This window comes from Glossina fuscipes, unplaced genomic scaffold (genome assembly GCF_014805625.2).
Source record: "Glossina fuscipes isolate IAEA_lab_2018 unplaced genomic scaffold, Yale_Gfus_2 2, whole genome shotgun sequence".
Lineage (NCBI taxonomy): Eukaryota > Metazoa > Arthropoda > Insecta > Diptera > Glossinidae > Glossina > Glossina fuscipes.
The window spans coordinates 33,124,295-33,144,633 of NW_023998416.1; the positions used below are offsets into that span (position 1 = coordinate 33,124,295).

Sequence of the window (20,339 nt, forward strand, 5' to 3'; positions counted from 1 at the left end):
TCATAGAAGTCAATACATCAAGCAACATATCATTCAATAAGTTCGTAGGACAACGTATGGATGTCATATGGATTTTGATATAATTTGTTTGAAAGTTAATGGTATCTAAAAATCATCTGCATAATCATTTTACATTTGCATGCAACCAAACGAACTTATTGAGTGATGCGTTAGAAAATTCGAATTGAAATAAACTGACTAAAAAGTAAAAAACATTTTGTATAAAAATATTTTTTTTACAAGCTCCTATTGAAGTGAATTGAGAGGAGAAAAAAGAATTTTGTTTTAATCAATTTTATATAATAACATAGGAACACATAAAACATTAAGATGTGTAGGAAAAAATTTAAAGTTCTTTGATACTACTATCTCATGGTCAATATAAATGTCCTTCTGGAAATTTAGGTTAGGATTAACCTAAGAGAAATAGTGGTAATAAGTGATCGAATTCCAAGAAGCATCTTTTACATAAATTTCTTAATTGCTTGATTCGCTTTTGAAGGGCTGTGTGAGGCTGCGTCAGACCGAAGCATTAGAGAACTTGTGAAATGTATATATTTTTGAAGAGCGTAACGTTTTGAAGTAAATTATAAAAACCGTCCTGCACGTCCGTTTGCTGTTGTTTATATAAATATTTTTCAAATTGGTAACCTTGGATTAAGTCTGAGTAAATGCCACAATCCTTTCATACATCCGCCTATTGTAATAAGAAATACATTAGTCGGACTTAGTCGTAAACCGAAATAGACAGCCAATTAAAAATTTGTGCAAAAATATGTTAGAATCACGGGAAAGGCCCAGTATGGAAGTGATTGAAATCAGCCAAACGGTTTAGGCATGAAACCAAAAATGCTTTAGATAGTGTGTACATAAGATCTGGCCCAAGTACATGTTTAATTGATTTCACATAGATTTCTTAAAAACATTTTTCTGTCGACATTAATTCCATAAAATTATTCTTTACATGTTTCTGCTTACTATCAGGATATCATAGAACCTTAAAGTCATCTCAACAAGCATGTAATTAAAAACACGACATTATATCCATTAGAATTTACTTTACACAAGGCTATCTCGTAGTGTGGAAAAGCAGTTTTAAAGAGAAAATTTATTTATATAGCTATCGCAAAGAAATAAAATAATAATGAGAAAATTTATGGACTTACCCAGCATGTTCCCATAATGCCCAGCATTATGTCTAAAAATAGAAAAGCGAAAAATGTATAAATAAAACTATTATCGCTTAAAAGTATATAAATGTTAACATTTCTTGAAAGAATTTGAACTTCTGCACTTATTGTTCCATGGTATTATCTATTTGAAAGCAAAAAAAAAAATAAATAAATAATTGCAGGACGATGTAACAAAGACGATATTATAAGTGCACTCGACAACAGGAAGCCGTTTGTGTTATGAAAAACCAAGAATAAATCCAGCTCTTATCGCGTGCTCATTATTAAGTGGAGCAAGTGCAGTGAATTGTAGTTTTAGAGCCTTTTTATACCCACCACTGAAGGTTGAAGATACATTCATTTTGCCAAAGCATTTGCAACACATAGAAAAAATAAGTCACACTTCCGGTGAATGCAGTACCACGTCCGCCCGTGCGTCCATTTGTGTGGGTGTGTGTATTAAGCATTCCCCTGGTGTGTGAATTATTCTACAATACCGGGAACAAACATGAAACAAGTCGTCCACGCCCCTCTAATATTAAAGAATATCAAAATTGGATTTTTTTGTGGGAACATCTGCAGCAACGGGGAGGAAGTTCAGAGACTCGATTACGAATCAACCTAAGCCAGTCGATTCGTTCGCATGTCCTTCGGTCTGTCTGCCCATGGTAAAAACTCAACCGATTGCAAAGATAAAGACATCAGCTTCAAATCAGGAAAAAAACGTTACAAGCTCTTGCACGCAAAATGTATCGAATCAGTCAGAATATACGCCTAGAGCAGATTATATAAAGAGAGAACACATACCTTTTCAAAAGCAAAAGAAAACGGTGTGACCGGCGATATTTTATGAATGATTTTACAAAACTCGTACCAAAATAGAAAAAGTCGACCACGTGCATCCAATTGCGCAGAGTTTTAAAATTAATATTTTTAGAGCAGAGAAGGAGGGTATAAAATATTCGACCATGACCACGTATAATCTTCTTACCTGCTTTAGAATAGATCAAAAAAAAAAGCAGCAGAAATTCGTTAAAAATGCATGTTCGTGAACAAATAGAAAGCAAAAAAAAGAAAAGAAAGAAAAATAAAGAAACATTTAAAGAAAAGAAGCAACAAACTGTTAAAGTATAAGATGACAACAGTAACTACCAAAAAGCTTAAAAAATTCCTTTGTAACAAAACTAGGATTCCTTAAAAGCAAATGCTTCTACCAAGAAAGAGAGAAAAGTTTACACCGTATATTTACTTACTACGCTTACCTTATGTTGGAGGTGGAAGGACGAGTGCAAAATATTACATCGCTCACCTTGCCTACGGTTTATTTCGATCTAAACTATGCAAAAGCGTTTGGAATTCCTAAAAAAAAAAGAATACAATGATATTTACTTTTTCGTTGCCAAAAGTGCACCTGAGAGCCAAGTATTTTTCGCCGGCTGATTGAAGAGCAGCCTTTCGCGGAATTTTTCTTGTGCCTTCAATAGCCTGAAAATATATTCAAAGTAATAATTACTGCTTACTACAAGTACTTACTAAAACTATCAATTGCGAAATATGTGTACGCTACAGATTACAAATATTAATCGGAATTTTATATATGTATGCACATATGAAATCCGAATTTTCGTAAAGAAAGTAAGCATTTGTTGTATGAAAATGATAAAAAATAACTTATTGTCCATCGCTAGCTATACAGTTTACACATCTATCTAACAATCTGCTGCTGGCAATGCTTTTCCATTCACTTAATCTTTTTCCTACTTCTTCTACTGCGAACCGCAGCGCTGCTCGGCTAAGACATGGTAATGAGCATCAAAATATCTGGTGAAGTGCAATCTGTAGGTTGTGGATTAAGGACATACTTGCACAGGCAGACATCAGACAAACAGAGTTGCTTGGAACATTTATTCTGAATTGATTGATGTAATATAACACAAGTAAAGATATAGTGAGCCAAGGGGCACGGGCCAGTGTACCAAATTTTATCAAAGCATATCAAAAATTACGGCCTATAGGTTGAACACAAAAAACAAGACAGACAGACGAGTTTAAACGGATTCAGAAAATGATTCTGAAACGAACGGTATAATAGAAAATGGATCGAGTTCATGTGCTTTTTGGTGTTGCATATATCCAAGCGAACTGAAGATACCCTTGTACCACAAGTCATATAACAAGTGTGTAAGAAGACAGTGTTAGGTGTTCCTTGCGTGTAGGGAAGTGTTTCCGGCACGTTTTCTCCGCAAATGTTGAGGCCATGTAATCGGCCAGCTATTTCATAACTGACTGCAGGGCGATATTCGTAAGTTCGTTGAAGATACAAATGCCCATTTCTCATGCTCAAGCCAAACGAAACTTGAAAGCATTTCGCTAAACAGAATCTAATAAAATACAATTTCACTAAAGCATTTTCTCGACATCTCTATTATAGAACGCAGCTATTGGTTTAAAGCGTTTACATTTTATTTAAATAACATTCAGATGTTAACATATTGGAAGTCCTTTAAGTTGCACACACATGTAGGCCATGCCGTTGATGCTGTTCATTCACCTTTACTTTATGTAAACTCTTGTATGATAAACGGCTGTTTGTTCTTCATCCAGCTTTATCTTGATTAAATATTTAAATTATTATTATGACATGGCCTCAGAGTGGATTATAAATTTATTATGCTCTATATTAAGAGGGATTTTCATAGTTGTGTAACGTTTGTTTGAAATATTTACACAAATTTACAATTCATTACAAAAGTTTGATAAGAATTTCCCTTCGGGTTGATAAACAATGCGTGCATAACTATTCTCGTGAGAGCATATTCATAGTGGCGCAGAAACTTATGATGCTTATTTGCATACGCTCATTAATCGTAGCTATAGTCTTTTCGACAATGCAAGCATTTTACACCCTTTCCTCTCCTAAACCTGTCTTTGATACTAAATACAGAAAATGCATGCATTGGTTTTCACATTTAAATTCTGGGAATTTTTTTCTTCTATTTCAGCTTTTAAGCTTTTTAAATTCTAATGCAGAATAGTTTTTTAAACTTTTCTCTCTTCAACTCTTCAGTTTTATTGAATTCCTTTGGCTTCGAATCTCTTTACGCCCTACACCGAGTGTAGTGCTGGGTACGTAAATATGTGCTGATGTTTTTAACACCTAGATGAACTTAAGATTGAGCCACTACCTACTACACCAATCCATTCCGAGATATTTCCCCAATCGATTTAAGCTTGTCGGCGTATCCGCCTCTCTGTCTACTGACTGTTTGCGCATAGTTTGATCAACCCATAGGTCGAAATTCTTGAAATATTTCGATGAAAGTTGATACACTTGTCTGTTTCAGACCAAGGGCGAGCCCTTAAATCAAACCAAGTTGTTCTTTGAAATATGTTTGCAATTTTAAAAATTTTCTCGACAAAGATCGCTGAGTGACAAGCCCTTGGCATGGGCTAATTTTTGCAATTCCCTCCCGCATTCACGCATGAGTAGCTGAGCAGGTCAGAATCGCGGCTACAAGTCAGTATTCGTAGGTTCAAACCTGAAGTGTGGTCACAGTTACAACGAGTGCACAGCCAGGAAAGGCATAACACTCGCCGTCTTTGTCTATACCCACTCCCTTGTGCCGTGAAACAAGAAAAAACATGACCGTTTCTAGCAAGCATGAGTTCTTATGTGCCACAGAGTCTAATTCTAAGCACTTTCCGAAGAAGAAAGGGCCTTAATAGTTATTTGACATAAAAATTAACTTTTCCGAATTTGGGCCACAAAGACCTATGTTTTGGATCCCTCCACTCCATAGAAGTCTCATAACATCTATGAGAGTTGTTTTAGTGACGCTACACAAGAAATTCAGATTTTTCGCATTGCTTTACAAAAACAAAAGTAGCTTCACTAAAGCACTTGCAACATTTCGTTTGATGATCGGTGCTGTCGTCAATAGTACTCACGTGTACATCTAAGCCCGCGAACTTATTGAACAAAGTGCCATATTAACCCCCATTTAAAGTGGATCTTTAAATAGAAATAAAGCATAACGTTTGATGCTCTCTCCTAAGAACAATTCAAAAATTTTATTAACCAAGTTCGTGTACGGTGTTAAATGGCCGATCTATAACGTTCCCACTTGTTGTTCTTTTAACTGAAAATTAGCCCAACTTTCTTTTCCCTAACTAACTATCAAAATAAAAAGACAATAATATTTTGTTTAGTCAAATCTGACAACGTAAGAAAACGAAAAAGTTTGAAAACTTGCCAAAATAATCTAAGTAAAACAGACACAAGCAACATACCGAGTAACTAACTGAGTTTATAAGTAAAGTATATTCAAACTTACAATTTTCTTTAAAGTTTCCAAAAAAAAAAAAAATATTTAAAGTTAAGATCTTGGAAACTTGTCAGGTTTGTTACGGAAAAGAGAAAATATTTTTCGTTATACTATTTCTCGGGAGTTGTAAAAATTAGCTCACCTTTGTACGTAGAATTAGCTTCGTACTCTCTCACGATATAATTGCTTTCGTCCAGAATAGAGTATTTTGGGTTTATTAAGCTTTAGTGAAACAAAGGGAAAAGCATCAACAGCCAGGTACACAAATACGTCGTCGTTATAATAGTCAAATTAAAGATCAATGTTTTTGAACTTGCCCTGGAAGTTATACAGCGTTGTTAAGTTGGAAACTCACTTTATCCTTGTCATTCCTTCATTCGGTTCAAATGCTCCGGCAAAGCTAAGAAAATTGAAGTCGGCTTAGATTTCTCTTGGTTGATCACGACTCCATAGACTTAAAAGTTGCTAAACACTTCACGTTGACAGCACTTCTTCATGCTGAGCGAAGTAGTGGGCATAAAACAAAGTATAATCCTTTGAGGGCGTTATCCACGAAGTGTTAAATTGTCTGTGCAGCCTTTCGAAGATAAAAAGGCATTTTTAGCTAATCAAACAGACTACATTAATTTTGACCCTTTCGCAAACATCGTCGCCATGACTTGATAATAGAACTTAAGTCGAAAAAGAAGCAAATCTAATAAAGTTGCACCTGCAATCACTGGTGACTCATGTATTGTAACGATGAGGAAGAATAATTCTATCGAGCTGACGATATTCCCCACACACCGACGTCATTTGATTTGTTTCTTTAGATTTGTAGATAGGCCTGCTCACCAGTTTCACTTCTATGGGTTTAGTGTTTATATTGGCTTTGTGGCGGATTTAAAATTATGGGTGATACGAATTCTAACTTTATGACGATTAAGCTGCCAATGACGTAAGCCTATTTATCTTCGTTATACGCTATTAAAGTTGCTTACTCTTGTATGCACAAAAATTTTGCTTTAAAGGGTTGAGGTACCTAAAAAGGAGTTCCCGATTCCATTTCAGACAGTCTAGACTCTCTCTGTAACAGAACTTGGCTCCATCATTGTATTATACGGTTCGCTCGGGCAAAGTGAACAAAATTTTGCACGCGTCTACGTTAAACGTTCTGCTCTTCCAAGACAATATGTGATAGATATGGAGCAAGCGTTTCGCATTTGGTGTTTTACTTTTCTGATATTTAGTCAATTTTATTTGCACTTTAAAGATCTTAATATATGTTTTTTTTGTGCTCACAAGGCCACCAACTCGAGAGAGTTAAGAAAAGAAATTTTAGTTTTTACAAAAGTAATTTAACGGAAAATGCAATTAAAACGTTTAAAACTTAACGTGAATACTAAAAAGATTATGAAACTGAGAGGAGAAAGAATTGCACTGAAAATTTCTTAGTAGAGAAAGAAACGGAGTAAAGTTCTTTCTCAAATTTTAGATATAGAGGAGAAAAAAGCACCAAGTACGATTTACGTTACACATGATACGGCATAAATAGTTTTCAACGGACTAATTTTCTTTATAATTAATTAAGTAGCTTGCACAATAATGCTGGGAGCATTAAAACATTCGGCTTAAATTGAAAATTATTGCTCTTACAGTTAAGTTGCTTGACATCTCATAATTAAGGCAGTGTTTGCCTAACTCTTTACATTAACTACCTTTTGTATTTAATTCCACATGTGTGACGATAAGCAAGAATTTTTTGCCCCGACTTATAACAAACAGAAACATGCTTCGAATACATCAAGTTTGAGGCAAGGGGTATCCAGGATTCGCTGCAAATCGAACTTGATTTTCTTGTTTAGCTATTTGATATCTTCCATGTACACTTATCATGTCGCAAATATGGTATACTTTTCTCGTAAATTTCAAAATATCGTTAAGATTGAGGAGATTTACATACGAACGTAAATATTGAATATTGTAAAGGAACCATAACCCATGGCTGGCTATACACTACCGCTCTGTCTGCGGACTTTAGACGCCTTTAAGTCACGCCTTTAAGACTCTTCAATCTAGAAATTTTTTTTTTTGCATCTTTTTACGAACGGCAGCGTTGCGCAACAGATGTGCGGCCAGTCGACTAAGTGGTAATCGAAAAGACTCGAGCCTGGCGAGTAAGGTCCATGCAGTAGCACTTCTTTGTTGAGTGCTTCCAACGTGCCGCGAATCAATTTTGTAGTAGGGGCGGATGAATGGATGCATGACATTGATGAGAGTGTCCTTGTGTTTCTTGTCAAACCGTTCAAATCGATTAATTGCTGCCAGCAGTGATTAATGTTAACGGTCTCACTAGACTTTTACAGACCGCACCCCACCCTTATAGTTCCGATGTTAGTGTCATTGTGTCGTTGGTGCGTAATTATCTACTCATGCTCTTTTACCCCTGGCATTTTCAAAAGCTCCACTTTTCGTTCCTACGGCTGGCACGATGCAAAGACAACTTGCTTTCGTATCTTTGAGGAAAATAAAAAGTGCTTTCAGCGAACGCTTCTTCTTTCTGCATAAAGCGCGACTTGTTCAACGCTATTACAAGGTCTGCTATTACACGAAACCTGCATTGCTCTGAGGTGAAAATCTTTGTCAGATGCCAGCAAGAGACACTCGCGCCAATGACACGGTTTGATGGTAATTGCAGTAAGATCGAGGCCCGCCTGTAAGCAAATTCCGAGCGTAGATCGTAAACAAGTGTTGTGACACTTGTAATATTTTAATAAATTTATGTTTTTTGTTCAAATTTATTCTTTTTGATATCTAACCTATGTGTGTGCAGATAGATATCTCTGCAAGAATCTTAAATGTTACAGTCGAGCCTCGTATGATGCGACTAAATCGCAACGCTCTACTTGAAAACCGTGTTGAATGAAATTCAGGATTATATCCAATCAGCAAATGTGCTTGGTGTCGTTAAAAGGGAAACCGGTCGATAGACAATATCGCATTATATAGACACCACTGCCGCGTTATGTAGAAACCGTGTTGCGCTCGGAACTCAGAACTAATTCAAATTAAATGAATTCGTGCAACGTTAGATAGAAACTCAGAGATAGGGAAGAAATGAAAAGAAAGGAATGCTTTATAGTTTGCTCACTTTTACGGAAATTCATATATATATATATATATATAGACAGCAGCTCTGGTCGCTTAAAGAGGTTAATTCCTACCGTGCCATATAATATGGAATAGAAGACTTAGGTATAATGTATATGTAAGAAGTGCATTGTCTCGAAAACTTGTCCGTGTTGTATCCAAACCGTGTAATACGATATCTTAAAATAATGTAAATCAACGCAACATGTGGCGCTTCGTACCGACATCGTGCTTTACAAGTACCATATTAAACAGCAGACGCCTGTATATCAGTTCGTGAGTTAATATTGTATTTAAGTACAAGCACGAAGTGAGTAATTAATCGAACTCGCGTCTTTTTTGGGATTGGCTGCCAGTGTGTTTCGCTATGGTAATAAAAAAATATTCTAATCTTAATGTTAACAAAATTCCTCACGAACATGGGTTACATTAGTTTACTACACCGCGCATGGAAGCAATACATTCAAGCTCCCAAATACTTCATATACAGCTGCTGAGCGTTGAAGATAAAGCATTTTGTACACTTATACATATCTACGCGTCAGCATCTAAAACAAAATATTTAAGAATAACCTTGTTTTCCTTGGAGTGGCAATAATTCACAACGTTACGACAATGTCATGTGTCATGTGTTGTTCTGTTCATTACCGTGTAACGCGGTGTATAGTGTAGTTTTTCTGCATATAGGTAAACTTTCAAATATGCGAAATGTCTTTTGAAAATTTTTAATTACAAACTAAACAATAATTCATATTGAATTCAATGAATGAATGAAGGAAGGAAGAATGAGTGAAGGGTGATGGTGCTCTTACACAATATTTTAATTAAAGGAATTACTAGAGAGCGAGGCAGAGAAAGATAAGTAAATAATATGTGCACGAGTGTATTTTATATTGTTGAGATAAAAGCACAATTTTAAAGTTACACAATGTGAATTATGGAAAAAAGGAATGAAAACTAAAAAAATTTACCAAACTGTACGCACAAGCACATGCGATGCACACCCACTTTGGCATATGCTTGCTTATGTGTACTTATTTGAAGGTTCTTGTGTGCGGTTACAGCCTAATCCCTATGAAAGCTTAAAACACTTGTAATTGAAAAACTTTGTGAATTTGTGTGTGTGGCTTTCCTTTGTATGCGGGTCGACTTCGCTCGCTCACTCTAAAAGCAGTAAATATTTGATGTTCTCTTACTTACAACTTTAACAAAAATTTTAAAGTTCTATGTATCATCGAATGGAAAAACCTAACGAGGCGTCATGTGTATGTACATCATAAAAATTCTTTAAAAAGGAATTTATTTATGGAAAATAGCTCTGAAAATCAAACAAAAGCAAAACTGTATGAAATTTTCATTATTTTAAGCCAACAACGTCAGCCATCTTCGCTGCTAAATCCGCTTTCTAAAGCTTTGTAAAGCAACAAGGAAAGCATATTCGCCTAGATAGTGTATCGTACTTAGGGCAAAGAAAAGGCTTTGTGAGGTTTCTTATCAACTTTATCGAGTTAAATACTTGTGTCATTTGGATCGATAACCTTGCACTGCTTTTGTGACAAAATCATTATGCTATGCAGAAAGAACTTTTGAATTTTCTTCTTTCACTTCTTCTGTGAATCCTCGCGTTCACTGCGTTGAGTAAAACAGGTTTCAGCATCAGTTGTTCTCGAAACTTGAAACAAAGACATATGGTTTCCCTGATGAAGAATGATGTGAAAAAAGTATTCCGATAATCAACAATCAGAGGCAGAGCCGCAAACTTAATAGACAGGAATGCTGAAATTTCATTAGATCGGTATATAAATGAGATCCATTTCCTCAACTAAGATTATTCTTTAAAATGCTTTTCGAACACTTTAGTTTGCACTTATCTCAAAGTTGGGAAAAATCGGTTGAAAATATTTCCGCGCCGTAAGCGAATATGATTTCATCCTTTTTCTAAGAAAGAGTGAGTGTGGTGCTGCTGTGAGTGTACAAATAGCAAACTGAATAAAACTACGACATTTTCATTTCAAAGTGCTATCTTTAAACTACGCGGAACTGTATAAGTTATCACACTAAAGCGTCCAACACATAGTTTTTTGGAGCATTCAATAGATGCAATTCTACACCAAAAGCACATTATTGAGCGATAGCCCTGCCAACTCCTTAAGAGTAATGGACCATGATGAGGGCCAATCATCAACACCTGAAAAAAGAACTGAAGATCCTTCACGGCTCCACTCGGGGTTATCAGCTGGACGTACGTAGTGTATTACAGTTTGTTCCATAAAAGTGAAACCATGACTGAGAAAAGGCACAGACAGCAAAAAATGAAACTGGGACAAAGGCGTAAACAATTTGCTAATAGTCATGACCTCGGGTATTTTCAATTTGAAGAAATTACACCCGCGAAATGTGCCTTCGCCACTATTGTCAGGGAATGTGACTTTTTTTAACACGGGTTTCACTATGCACTTTTCTGTGGATGTCCTCAACTGACCGATTGTCTGTTTAACACACAATTCATATTCTGCATAAAAGATGAGAGAACTGACGACTATTGCTGGACGATGCATTGAACAAAGCAATCACAGCACTCCCTTAATTTTACTAAAAAAATCGGCGGTCATTTATTTTACGTCCGATGTATACGTATAAAATTTTTATATTTTCTTTCTTTACGCATTTATGCCGTGCATCGATTTAAAGAAAAATTATTTTTAATATAATTTCAGGACGATTCTGATATTTATTCGCGTTATTATGTACCCGGCTCAGTAACTCGGGCCAAGCAAGAAGAACTAGGTTCACCTAGCGCAGTTCTGGAATCACGACGTGCTCACGCTATCAAACAACGTCAACATAAGGGTAAGTCTCTAAAAAAATATGTTTTCTTTTACATGTTTACGCGTTTCCTGTCTTACATATATTCTTAATACTCCCCTTTCTATGGGGACCGAGAAAAAAAAAAACTCTTCTTCATCCGTACTAAATGAAATGATAGTTTTCAGCAGTCCCTCAAGCCATATTAAGAAAAGGGACAATGTCACGCGAATATTTTCTTAGACGATAATAAAGAACCATATTCCAGTAACTAAAGCAGATATTAGCATGAACGTGAAGGCAGATGTCGGTTAACACGCTAAGCATGGCAACCTAAGGAAAAAAGTACTCATATGGATAGGTGCCCACGGCTTACATAGAAAGGGTGGTCACCTTGTGCTCATACTTATATTTTTGGCTTACATGGTTAAGCGAATCGATTTAGCCATTGAAGAGAAAGCTACAGTGACAACCTAAAAAGACATTTTTTTTTTGTCAATTTCTATTTGGAAATGGAAGACAAGGAATAGAACAGTAATAATTGGGAAACTATTATTACGCACATATTCAAGTAATGGCAAGTAAAAATCCTATACTGGCACACGACCCAATACTAAGTACCTTACCCCCCTTCGCTCCATACAATTATTCATGTAATGACTTTCTCAAAATAATGTGTTATATGGAAAGTTATCGAAAAAACTGTCTGATTCGAACCAATTTCAATGACCTTCGTCCTTGGGACAAAAAATATCGGTGAAACAAAGTTCATCAAAATATCTCAAAAATTTGCAATCTATGGGTAGAACACAAGAATGTAGGACGGATAGGCAGAGAAACAAGGTTAGATCACTGTCTGAATGGATCGTTATAATAAAAGGTGAATCTCTCTCAAATCCTTCTGCACTTTACCTCAGTTGTGGTACTAGGAAACATTACGCTTGTGCGGAGGTATGGAATACCCAGATGGGCTTGAACTAGCCACACCTTTTATTGTATCGATTGATCCAGAATCAATTTCTGAATCGATTTAAGATTGCCTATCTGTCTGCCTACCTGTTCGTCCCATGTTCACCCGTATATGTTTGTATTCAAGCTACAAGTCGCCATTTTTGCGATAGTCTGATGAAATTTGTACACGGACGTGTTAAAGTTATGTGACAGGTAAAAGTTATTGAAACGGATGCGAATCGTCTCTTTTTTTCGTTCACTTCTCACATAATGTCTTAGTTTGGAAAGTCATCATATGCATAACTGTAGGGAGATGTAGAGTGCTTAGTAATGGACCGTGGCCCACTATGGTGTTTCATTTTGAAATACCTAATGGGTTATTGCATAGCTAAATTGAAATTACTCGCTTTTTAATCCCATACCAATACAAACAACATAGGCAATAGAAGCAACGAAACGTCTGAATTTTTATTGCATGCAATGTCTTACTAGTGAAAGCATAAAATTGCGATCCCTAAACCCTTTGCCTTTCTCCAGCAACTTAATTTTTAATTTTTGCTTTCAATTTTCTTTTCGTCTTGTTTTTATTCCAGCTTTGGCTAGTGCTCATCACCGTCGCATTGTCGGCGAAGCCATATGCCGCTTGCCGCAGCCGCGTGTCGAACGTATACGTCGGGATCCATGGAAAATCTATACGCCTCATTGCACGGTACTACATCGTTGTGCTGACGATACTGGTTGCTGTCCCAGCGAACGTCAAACATGTGCACCGAAACGTACCAAAACCGTAGATTTATATTTCTTCGTAAGTACTCAAGCTTCATTTTGCTCCCTTTTTTTATTGCGTCGGCAACAAATTATTCTCATTTAACGTGCGGGTGCTTAAGCGGTGCACAAAAACTATTTGCTTCGTTTTGTTGATTGTTGAACAAGGGGGTCAATGGTTCTTTCAATTTGATGGCTTTAAACAACGGTTAGATTTTAAATTAGATTTTTAGATTTAGATTTTAGCATTTTTTTTCTCTGTTTTGTTATCATTTTTTGGCTTTAATTAAGGAAACATAGTGAATGAAATTTGTTACGGAAGTTGCGAAAAAATAGTGTTTAAGTTAGTGAATGGAGAGTGAAAATTGGAAAAAAACTCTTCTAATTACAAAATTTCAGTTTTATTATTCCATTAAATAAAACGCTAAGAAGAAGCTTCAGCAAAATTAGAACAATGTTCATTCTAATTGCGAAAATTTTATTGCCTTACGTGCTTTCGTAACGTTAGGATAATATTTGGCGCCACCAAGGGCGAGAAGGGCCAATAGTAAACTTTTAAAACTTTAGCGTAGTAAGTGATGGTTGGTCACCGGGTGGTTACGAAGAAATTATATACACTTAAGGCAGCAAAAATAGACATACAAAGTGCACATGAAGACCCTTGGCCTTCTCGCCCCCTTCGTTGGTGCACCATCTGTTCATCTGTCCAAAAATTAAAACGACGGTTTGGACTTTGCGCACATGTCAATGTATTAAACTTCATATCCATCCAAAGAAAGGCACTTCGACACTGTGGACTATCGGATATTTTTCCCCATTTTTTTGCATATGCTGGAAGATTAATTACAGCATACACGTGCAAATTTTTGTTGCTCTATTTGTAGAAGTTTATAAATGAAACAAACAAAAGCAAAAAACCGAATTAATTTTGTTGTTGAAGGCTCTTGTACTGTGTGTGTGTACTATGAGCAAGTTGGCCCATTTTCTATAAAAATCTGCGTTCATAACAAATTTAAGACGAATGTCTTCGTTGTCTCCACCTGAAGAATTACGCAGAGGGACGGACGGACATACTTAAATCAATTTAGAAAATAGTACTGATTAACACTTTTGCTTAATGGTGTGTTTGAAGCTTCGTTCTGCACCTTGCATACATTTTGACAAATAAGTATACTCGCATCCTTCAATGGGTATAAAAATTATTCTAACGAATTATTTTTCTCAACAATAAAAACAGGTTTTGCGCCGTGTTTGCTAAGGTATGCATATATATATATTACATCGCAATTAGATGAATGAAAGATTTTGCCAGCAATAAAAGCGAATCATTGGCGACAATAAGTCTAGCGAAGTAAATAACCAAACGATCGCCGCAAGGCTTTGTCTCGAAAAACGTAGATGGTGAAGAGTCACCTCTACTAGTTGCGATGTCATTGCAGAAAGATATTCGATCCGCTAGAATTGACAGAGAGTTAGAAAGAGAGAGAAAGGACGAGGCAGGGAGAGAAAGGTGCATTTTTATTATAATAAAATACCAAAAGGATGTAAAATTTAAAATGGAAATTGTGTGTCATTAATATCGTGCCAAAGGCAATAAAGTTTTTTGCATGCATTTAAAATTATGTTAACACGACACTAATAAAATCCCACGTCTTGCTTTCCAACCGCACAAGTACTATGGTGAGCATCCTTTATTTACTTAAAACATTTTTTACACCGAACACCGAGAGATGAGGGATACATTCATTTTATCAAAACGTCTGCACTGCTCAGAAGGAAACTTCTGGGACGCTATGAAGTATATATATGAGACGATCGAAGGATTTCCATCTGCTCATCTGCCCATCTCCTCGTCGCGAAAGTGAGACTATCCGCTTCAAATTTAGCGGAAACATTAAAAGTTCATTTAACTTCAGATTGGTATCGAAAACGTGAACTGAGAATGTCTCTCTTGTTTAAAAGGAGTAAAATTTGCTTTTTAGTTCATTACTCATGAACTATAGCAGATAAATGTCCAAAGATTTGAACGTATATTCTTTTGGCGATGCTGTCATATCTATATGAAAATGGGAAAAATTGACCACTCCCACCCAATAATACAGTATATCAAAATTTTATTATTTTTTCAACACCAAACTGTCCATCTGTCTGTCTGCTCAACTGTCACGTATCTGTGGTAAACGTTATCTCGTTCGCAAAAATGAAGACATCCTCTACACATTTGGAGAAGGTCAAAGGACGCACTTGCAATGCCCACATGCATATGCAACGAAAACAGCGAACACCTTTGGTTTCCGTGTCTTTTGGATGCAATTCGCGAAAAAAAATTTCCACTTTTATTCTGAAAATCGAAAAAATCAACTGGGCCCACCCAACATTATAGAGTACGAAAATTTACTTTTTTTCCTTTTTTTCAACCTTTTTTAGAATCCCGACGAAGTGTATAAGACATTCGGTCACGACCGAATCTAATTTTCTTCCTTGTTATATGATAAATTTTTATACTTTTGTTCGTCTGTAAAGTTGTAATAAAAACATTTGCATATCGCAAATGCTTTTTGCCTTGTCTCTTTCAACTATCGTCTGCGTTTAGTGTTTATGTAAAAATTTCTTAGAAATGAAGATATGATAAACGTTTGAACGATTTCAATTGCTTACGTGAGAATCTCATTTCGTGCGGTAAGACTTAAAGAGAGTGCTAAAAAGCTGAAGCAAAAAATCATAGAGACATTTGCAAACGTGTGAACTTAAACGACGAGAATGTTTCTCTATATCAATAACATTGTAAATCGATTATGTTAAATAGGATTTGTTTTCAACTTTTTATTCTTGCCGTGGGTGGTACACAAGTGCAGATAGTGTAATGATAAATATATGACAAGAGGAGCAGAGCTAACCGGAAGGGTTGCAAGTTTTCAAGTGTAATATTGTTTTACATGCATAGATAGCGATTGGTTGACAAAGCAATAATTTCGGTGTAATGGAAAGGGCGTTTACCTATTGATAGGTAGAGGGAGCATGTCAGAATTTCCTTCTAAACTGTTATGTAAATATAGCATGCTTTTGAGGCATACGCATATATGAGCGTGAACTCTGTATGCATATGGGGACATGTCTATCCAAAAGCTGTGCATATACTTATGCTACTTTATGTGTATTCCTAACAAGCTTATAGCTATGGTTCGCGTACGTGTGACGATAGCACAAAAAACGTCCAATCTAAAGTTGGGCACAATTTAGATTAATTTTAAGGATTAGTGTGAATGTGTCTGGATATGAGTGAAAAATAGCGGGGGACATGAATTTTGTATTCCTTATAATTTTTTTCTTTATTAGAGTATCAGACACTCTATCTGCACACACACACACACGCACACACACACACACGCAAACACACACACACATTTCAAAAAGTGTTGGCACCAATTCCTTTAATCAATTTTGATTACTGGGCAGTATGTCGAACGAGAAATACATCTTAGCGCGCCTGCTGTACTTCAATCAACATTTTGCAGTTTGTGGATGATGCCTCGTTGTCATATAAAGTCATGCTCTGAATGCTACTTTACCGTCCCTATTTATCTTTAGTACACCTGCAGTCATGTGATGCAATTTTCATGAACATGGCACCAATCACTTCATTAAAGCATTTTACATTTTTAATTTGCTTTTCATTTCTCGGCCCACAAGTGACCAGTAAAGCTGCCTGCCCGAAACTTTTTCAACAATTGTTAAACCATGACTACATAGGAAAAAGAAAAAAAACTGCTTTCACACACATGTTTGTTGTCTAGTTTATGGTGCTTTGTGTTCCCACGCAATCTCTCAGGATTTGCATTTAGTAAACAAGCAACTTTAATTGTCCATCTTACTGTGTGAATACTTGATACACAATCACCTAACGAATGCCATGCAAAGCTTTTGTTTTCTTTACTCTTACATGATCTTCGAGGCATAGTTGTTGGCAAAACATACCAATTTTGTTTGTGACTTTATGTGTGTGCTGCAATCACTTTAATACTATTGACATTAAACTTGAATTTTTCTTTTTCACTTCAACACAAAGAGAAATTCGATGCATCAATCTACTGAAAAAATATTTCGGAAAAATTTTAAAACGAAATCGTAACATTATTACATTATGTTAAGTTCATTTTTCGACTGAAAGCTTCTGGAAAAAAATTTCACTTTCAAGAGCCTGTGCTTAAAACATCTTGTACTTTAGCGAAAATCGGTCGCTCTTAGATATGCTTTGCATAAATTAAAAAAGATTTACATTTTTTTGACGTTTGAGGGAAAACGTATCTTCATTTATTTAATACACTAAGCAGGAACGACATCCAACAACAAATATTCACAAATGTGAACAAACTATGGCAGTTTTAACGTAAATCACATTTATCCTACGCTTGAAGAACTTTTGATTGTATTTTATTGCACATGATTTATAAAATTATGTGCAATATTGTGGCACCGTGTGTGTGAAGACAGTAACACTCCTCCATTTAAATCGTATTGGTTAACCTAAACGAATGGTTTCCTTTCTCTCTTTACACCCGTCGCCGTAGGATGAGAGGCGTATTCATTTTATCAAAACGTTCGCAACACCCGAAAGGAAGCATCAGAGATCCCGTAAAGTATATACACATGCTTGATTAGCATCAAATTCTAAACCGAGTCAAGCGTGTTCGTCTTCCGATCTGTCTGTGTAATGTCTGTTGTAAACATTCCCCTGGTCATAAAAAAAAAACTCAATCGACTTCAAGTTTAGCACAAGGATTGGAAGTTCTTCCGCGCAAGTTGGTACTGAAATTCTAACAAATCGGTCAACGCACACAACTGTAGTGCAGTGTAACCTCACACCACCTCTGTTTTCAAAAATAAAAGAAATTGTCTTTTTGCCCGTTATTTATAAAACGCAACATATATAACGTGGCATTTATATTCTGTGTGTGGTCCTGCAATACCTCCTGCAGTACAAGCTTGGTAAGAATCGGCCACGTCTACTCAATAGTATAGAATATCGAAATTTCGTTTTTTTATTACAACGCTTGCAGAAAGAAGACTCAGAGACGATGCGAAGTCTGCATATTATTCAAAATCAAAATTAATAACAATTATTATTACTCAGCGATTTTTCTCGTAACATCTTGAAAATTGCAAATTTTTTTATACCAGGTTTTCTCATACCGATCCGACTCAATGCATTGTCGACAGCGTTTGTTCTTGAATGTCAGTCTATCCAATTTTGTCCAAATATCTCAAATATTTCGACCTGTAGGTTGAACAAAAATGCTTGTGCAAGTGGACAAACAGACGACAGACAGACATATAAAATGATTCTGGCAATAATAGAAGTTCGGCCTACCTTCAATCTTTCCAAGTTTTACATACATCCTCATATATTCAATGTACCCTGTACCCTAAAGAGTGTAAGATCTAGGAATGCAATTCTTTTATCGCAAGGAAGTTTAATTTGAAAGCTATGCACTTGAACTTTGACACAGATATCAGTTGGGGTCCTGCGAATTGAAACAAACGGAAGACACCCCTTTGGATAAGTCCCTCACGATTTAAATGGAAAAGTCTTACTGCATTCCGATCTCAGTCTAATATAAATTTATACGTTTAGTCTAAACTGAACTTTGTCAATAAAAGTTAATAGTAAACACTGCTCAGATCACGTTCTTGGAAAACATTTTCATTATTATAATATTATATAATGGGAAGCTTTCAAACTCCATAACAGGTTATTATTTTTCCTCTTCTCACGTTGTTATTGCTAGTCAATGAAAGTTAAAAGTTCGTTGAACTGTCAAGCGTCAATAAAACTTGTAATATGTAAATGTATTCGCAGTTCTTCTGAATGCTGACAATAAGATGCTTTGTATTTTCTTTTGTAAATCCAGAAATTAGTTCATATACTTTGTACGCCTGCTCTTATTTTACTATGTTTGCTTAAGCGTACGTAATAAATGCATCTGGATACATGCAAAACACATATAATCACACATGCGATGACGATAAGTACAGTGGTAAACATGGCTACGATTCTTTACTTCCCTCTAATAGCAGGTTTTTGAAGAGAGCTATTAAATGAAAGTGCCATTAACATTACCTCCGCTAGCGCCACCACTCTGTCATTTCATTAAACGAAGTCTACTACTTATCTATACTTTGCCACGTAAAATGCAACCTGTCTCAAGCGCTAAATGTCTTTAACGCCCTAGGCAAAGAAACAAGAAACAGCCTTAGTTCACTACTGATAGAGAGCAAACATTGTATTCTGTAAACGTTAAGTATGAGCAAAACGATGAAGAATACCTTGTTCCCATTTATATGCGCGCAGAACAAGCAATTACTTTAAAACTGTATATCGGATGTTTATTTTAAATATATGTGAATAAAACATTGCGTTAAAAAAATAAAGGGAAGTTTTGTTTTAAAAACATGCAGGCTATGAATTTAGATGTATATTACGTTTGTTAGGTTAATACAATTGTCAATAGCATCTGACAAAAGCTTAAAGCATCTGGTCTAATATAATTCTTAAATATAAAGCAGCCAGTGAGCCCTCTTTAACGGTTTCCATTTATTTATTCATCAATATCTATTTTCCCCCTTCAAGGAGCTCCGCCTTACATATAAAACACCTGTTTTCATTCTTAAGACCATTTCTAATATGCGCTTTTTGGTATGACCTTGAGCTCGTCCGTCGATGCAGTCTTTGCCTCCTTAATCGTGGCAAATTCCTTTCTGGGTCTTTTCAGTTTTGGGAACAGGAAAAACCCGCAAGGGGGGGCTTAGGGGCGCATGCGTTGGCTGAAGCCTAATTATAGTGCAGTTTTTGCCCTAAAAATCCGATATAGAAGCCCATAAAGTTCGAAAAGTCAGTTTTTTTCGAGCACATCTCGTACACATGATTTAGACAATATGTTCTGACATAAGCCTCAAATAGAAAGTAGCCAGCGAACTCTCATTCCTTTGCCAGGAAAATTAACTTTTTGGGAATCGAGACGACGACATTATTTCAATTGATGGTACGACCATACCTACAAGTTCTTTTTTTGCTTAATAAAAATAATTACATCCGCCAAAAAAGTTTATAATACAACCATGGTTGTCTTCTTTTCCATCAAAATATAATAAGGCAAGGTTATGTTTGCCTTGTTCTAACAAAGCCTTCATAAGT

The 20,339-nt window shown here is 35.9% G+C and overlaps 1 protein-coding gene across 1 annotated transcript in view; it reads left to right on the forward strand.

Annotated features, from left to right (window-relative positions):
* LOC119633303 (probable serine/threonine-protein kinase cdc7) overlaps positions 1–20,339 on the forward strand; it is a 153,780-nt gene that overhangs the window by 128,669 nt on the left and 4,772 nt on the right. The window contains exons 2-3 of the mRNA XM_038026796.1: positions 11,344–11,476; positions 12,976–13,187. Of these exons, the coding sequence (XP_037882724.1) occupies positions 11,344–11,476; positions 12,976–13,187 (345 nt within the window). The remainder of the gene's footprint in view (positions 1–11,343; positions 11,477–12,975; positions 13,188–20,339) is intronic.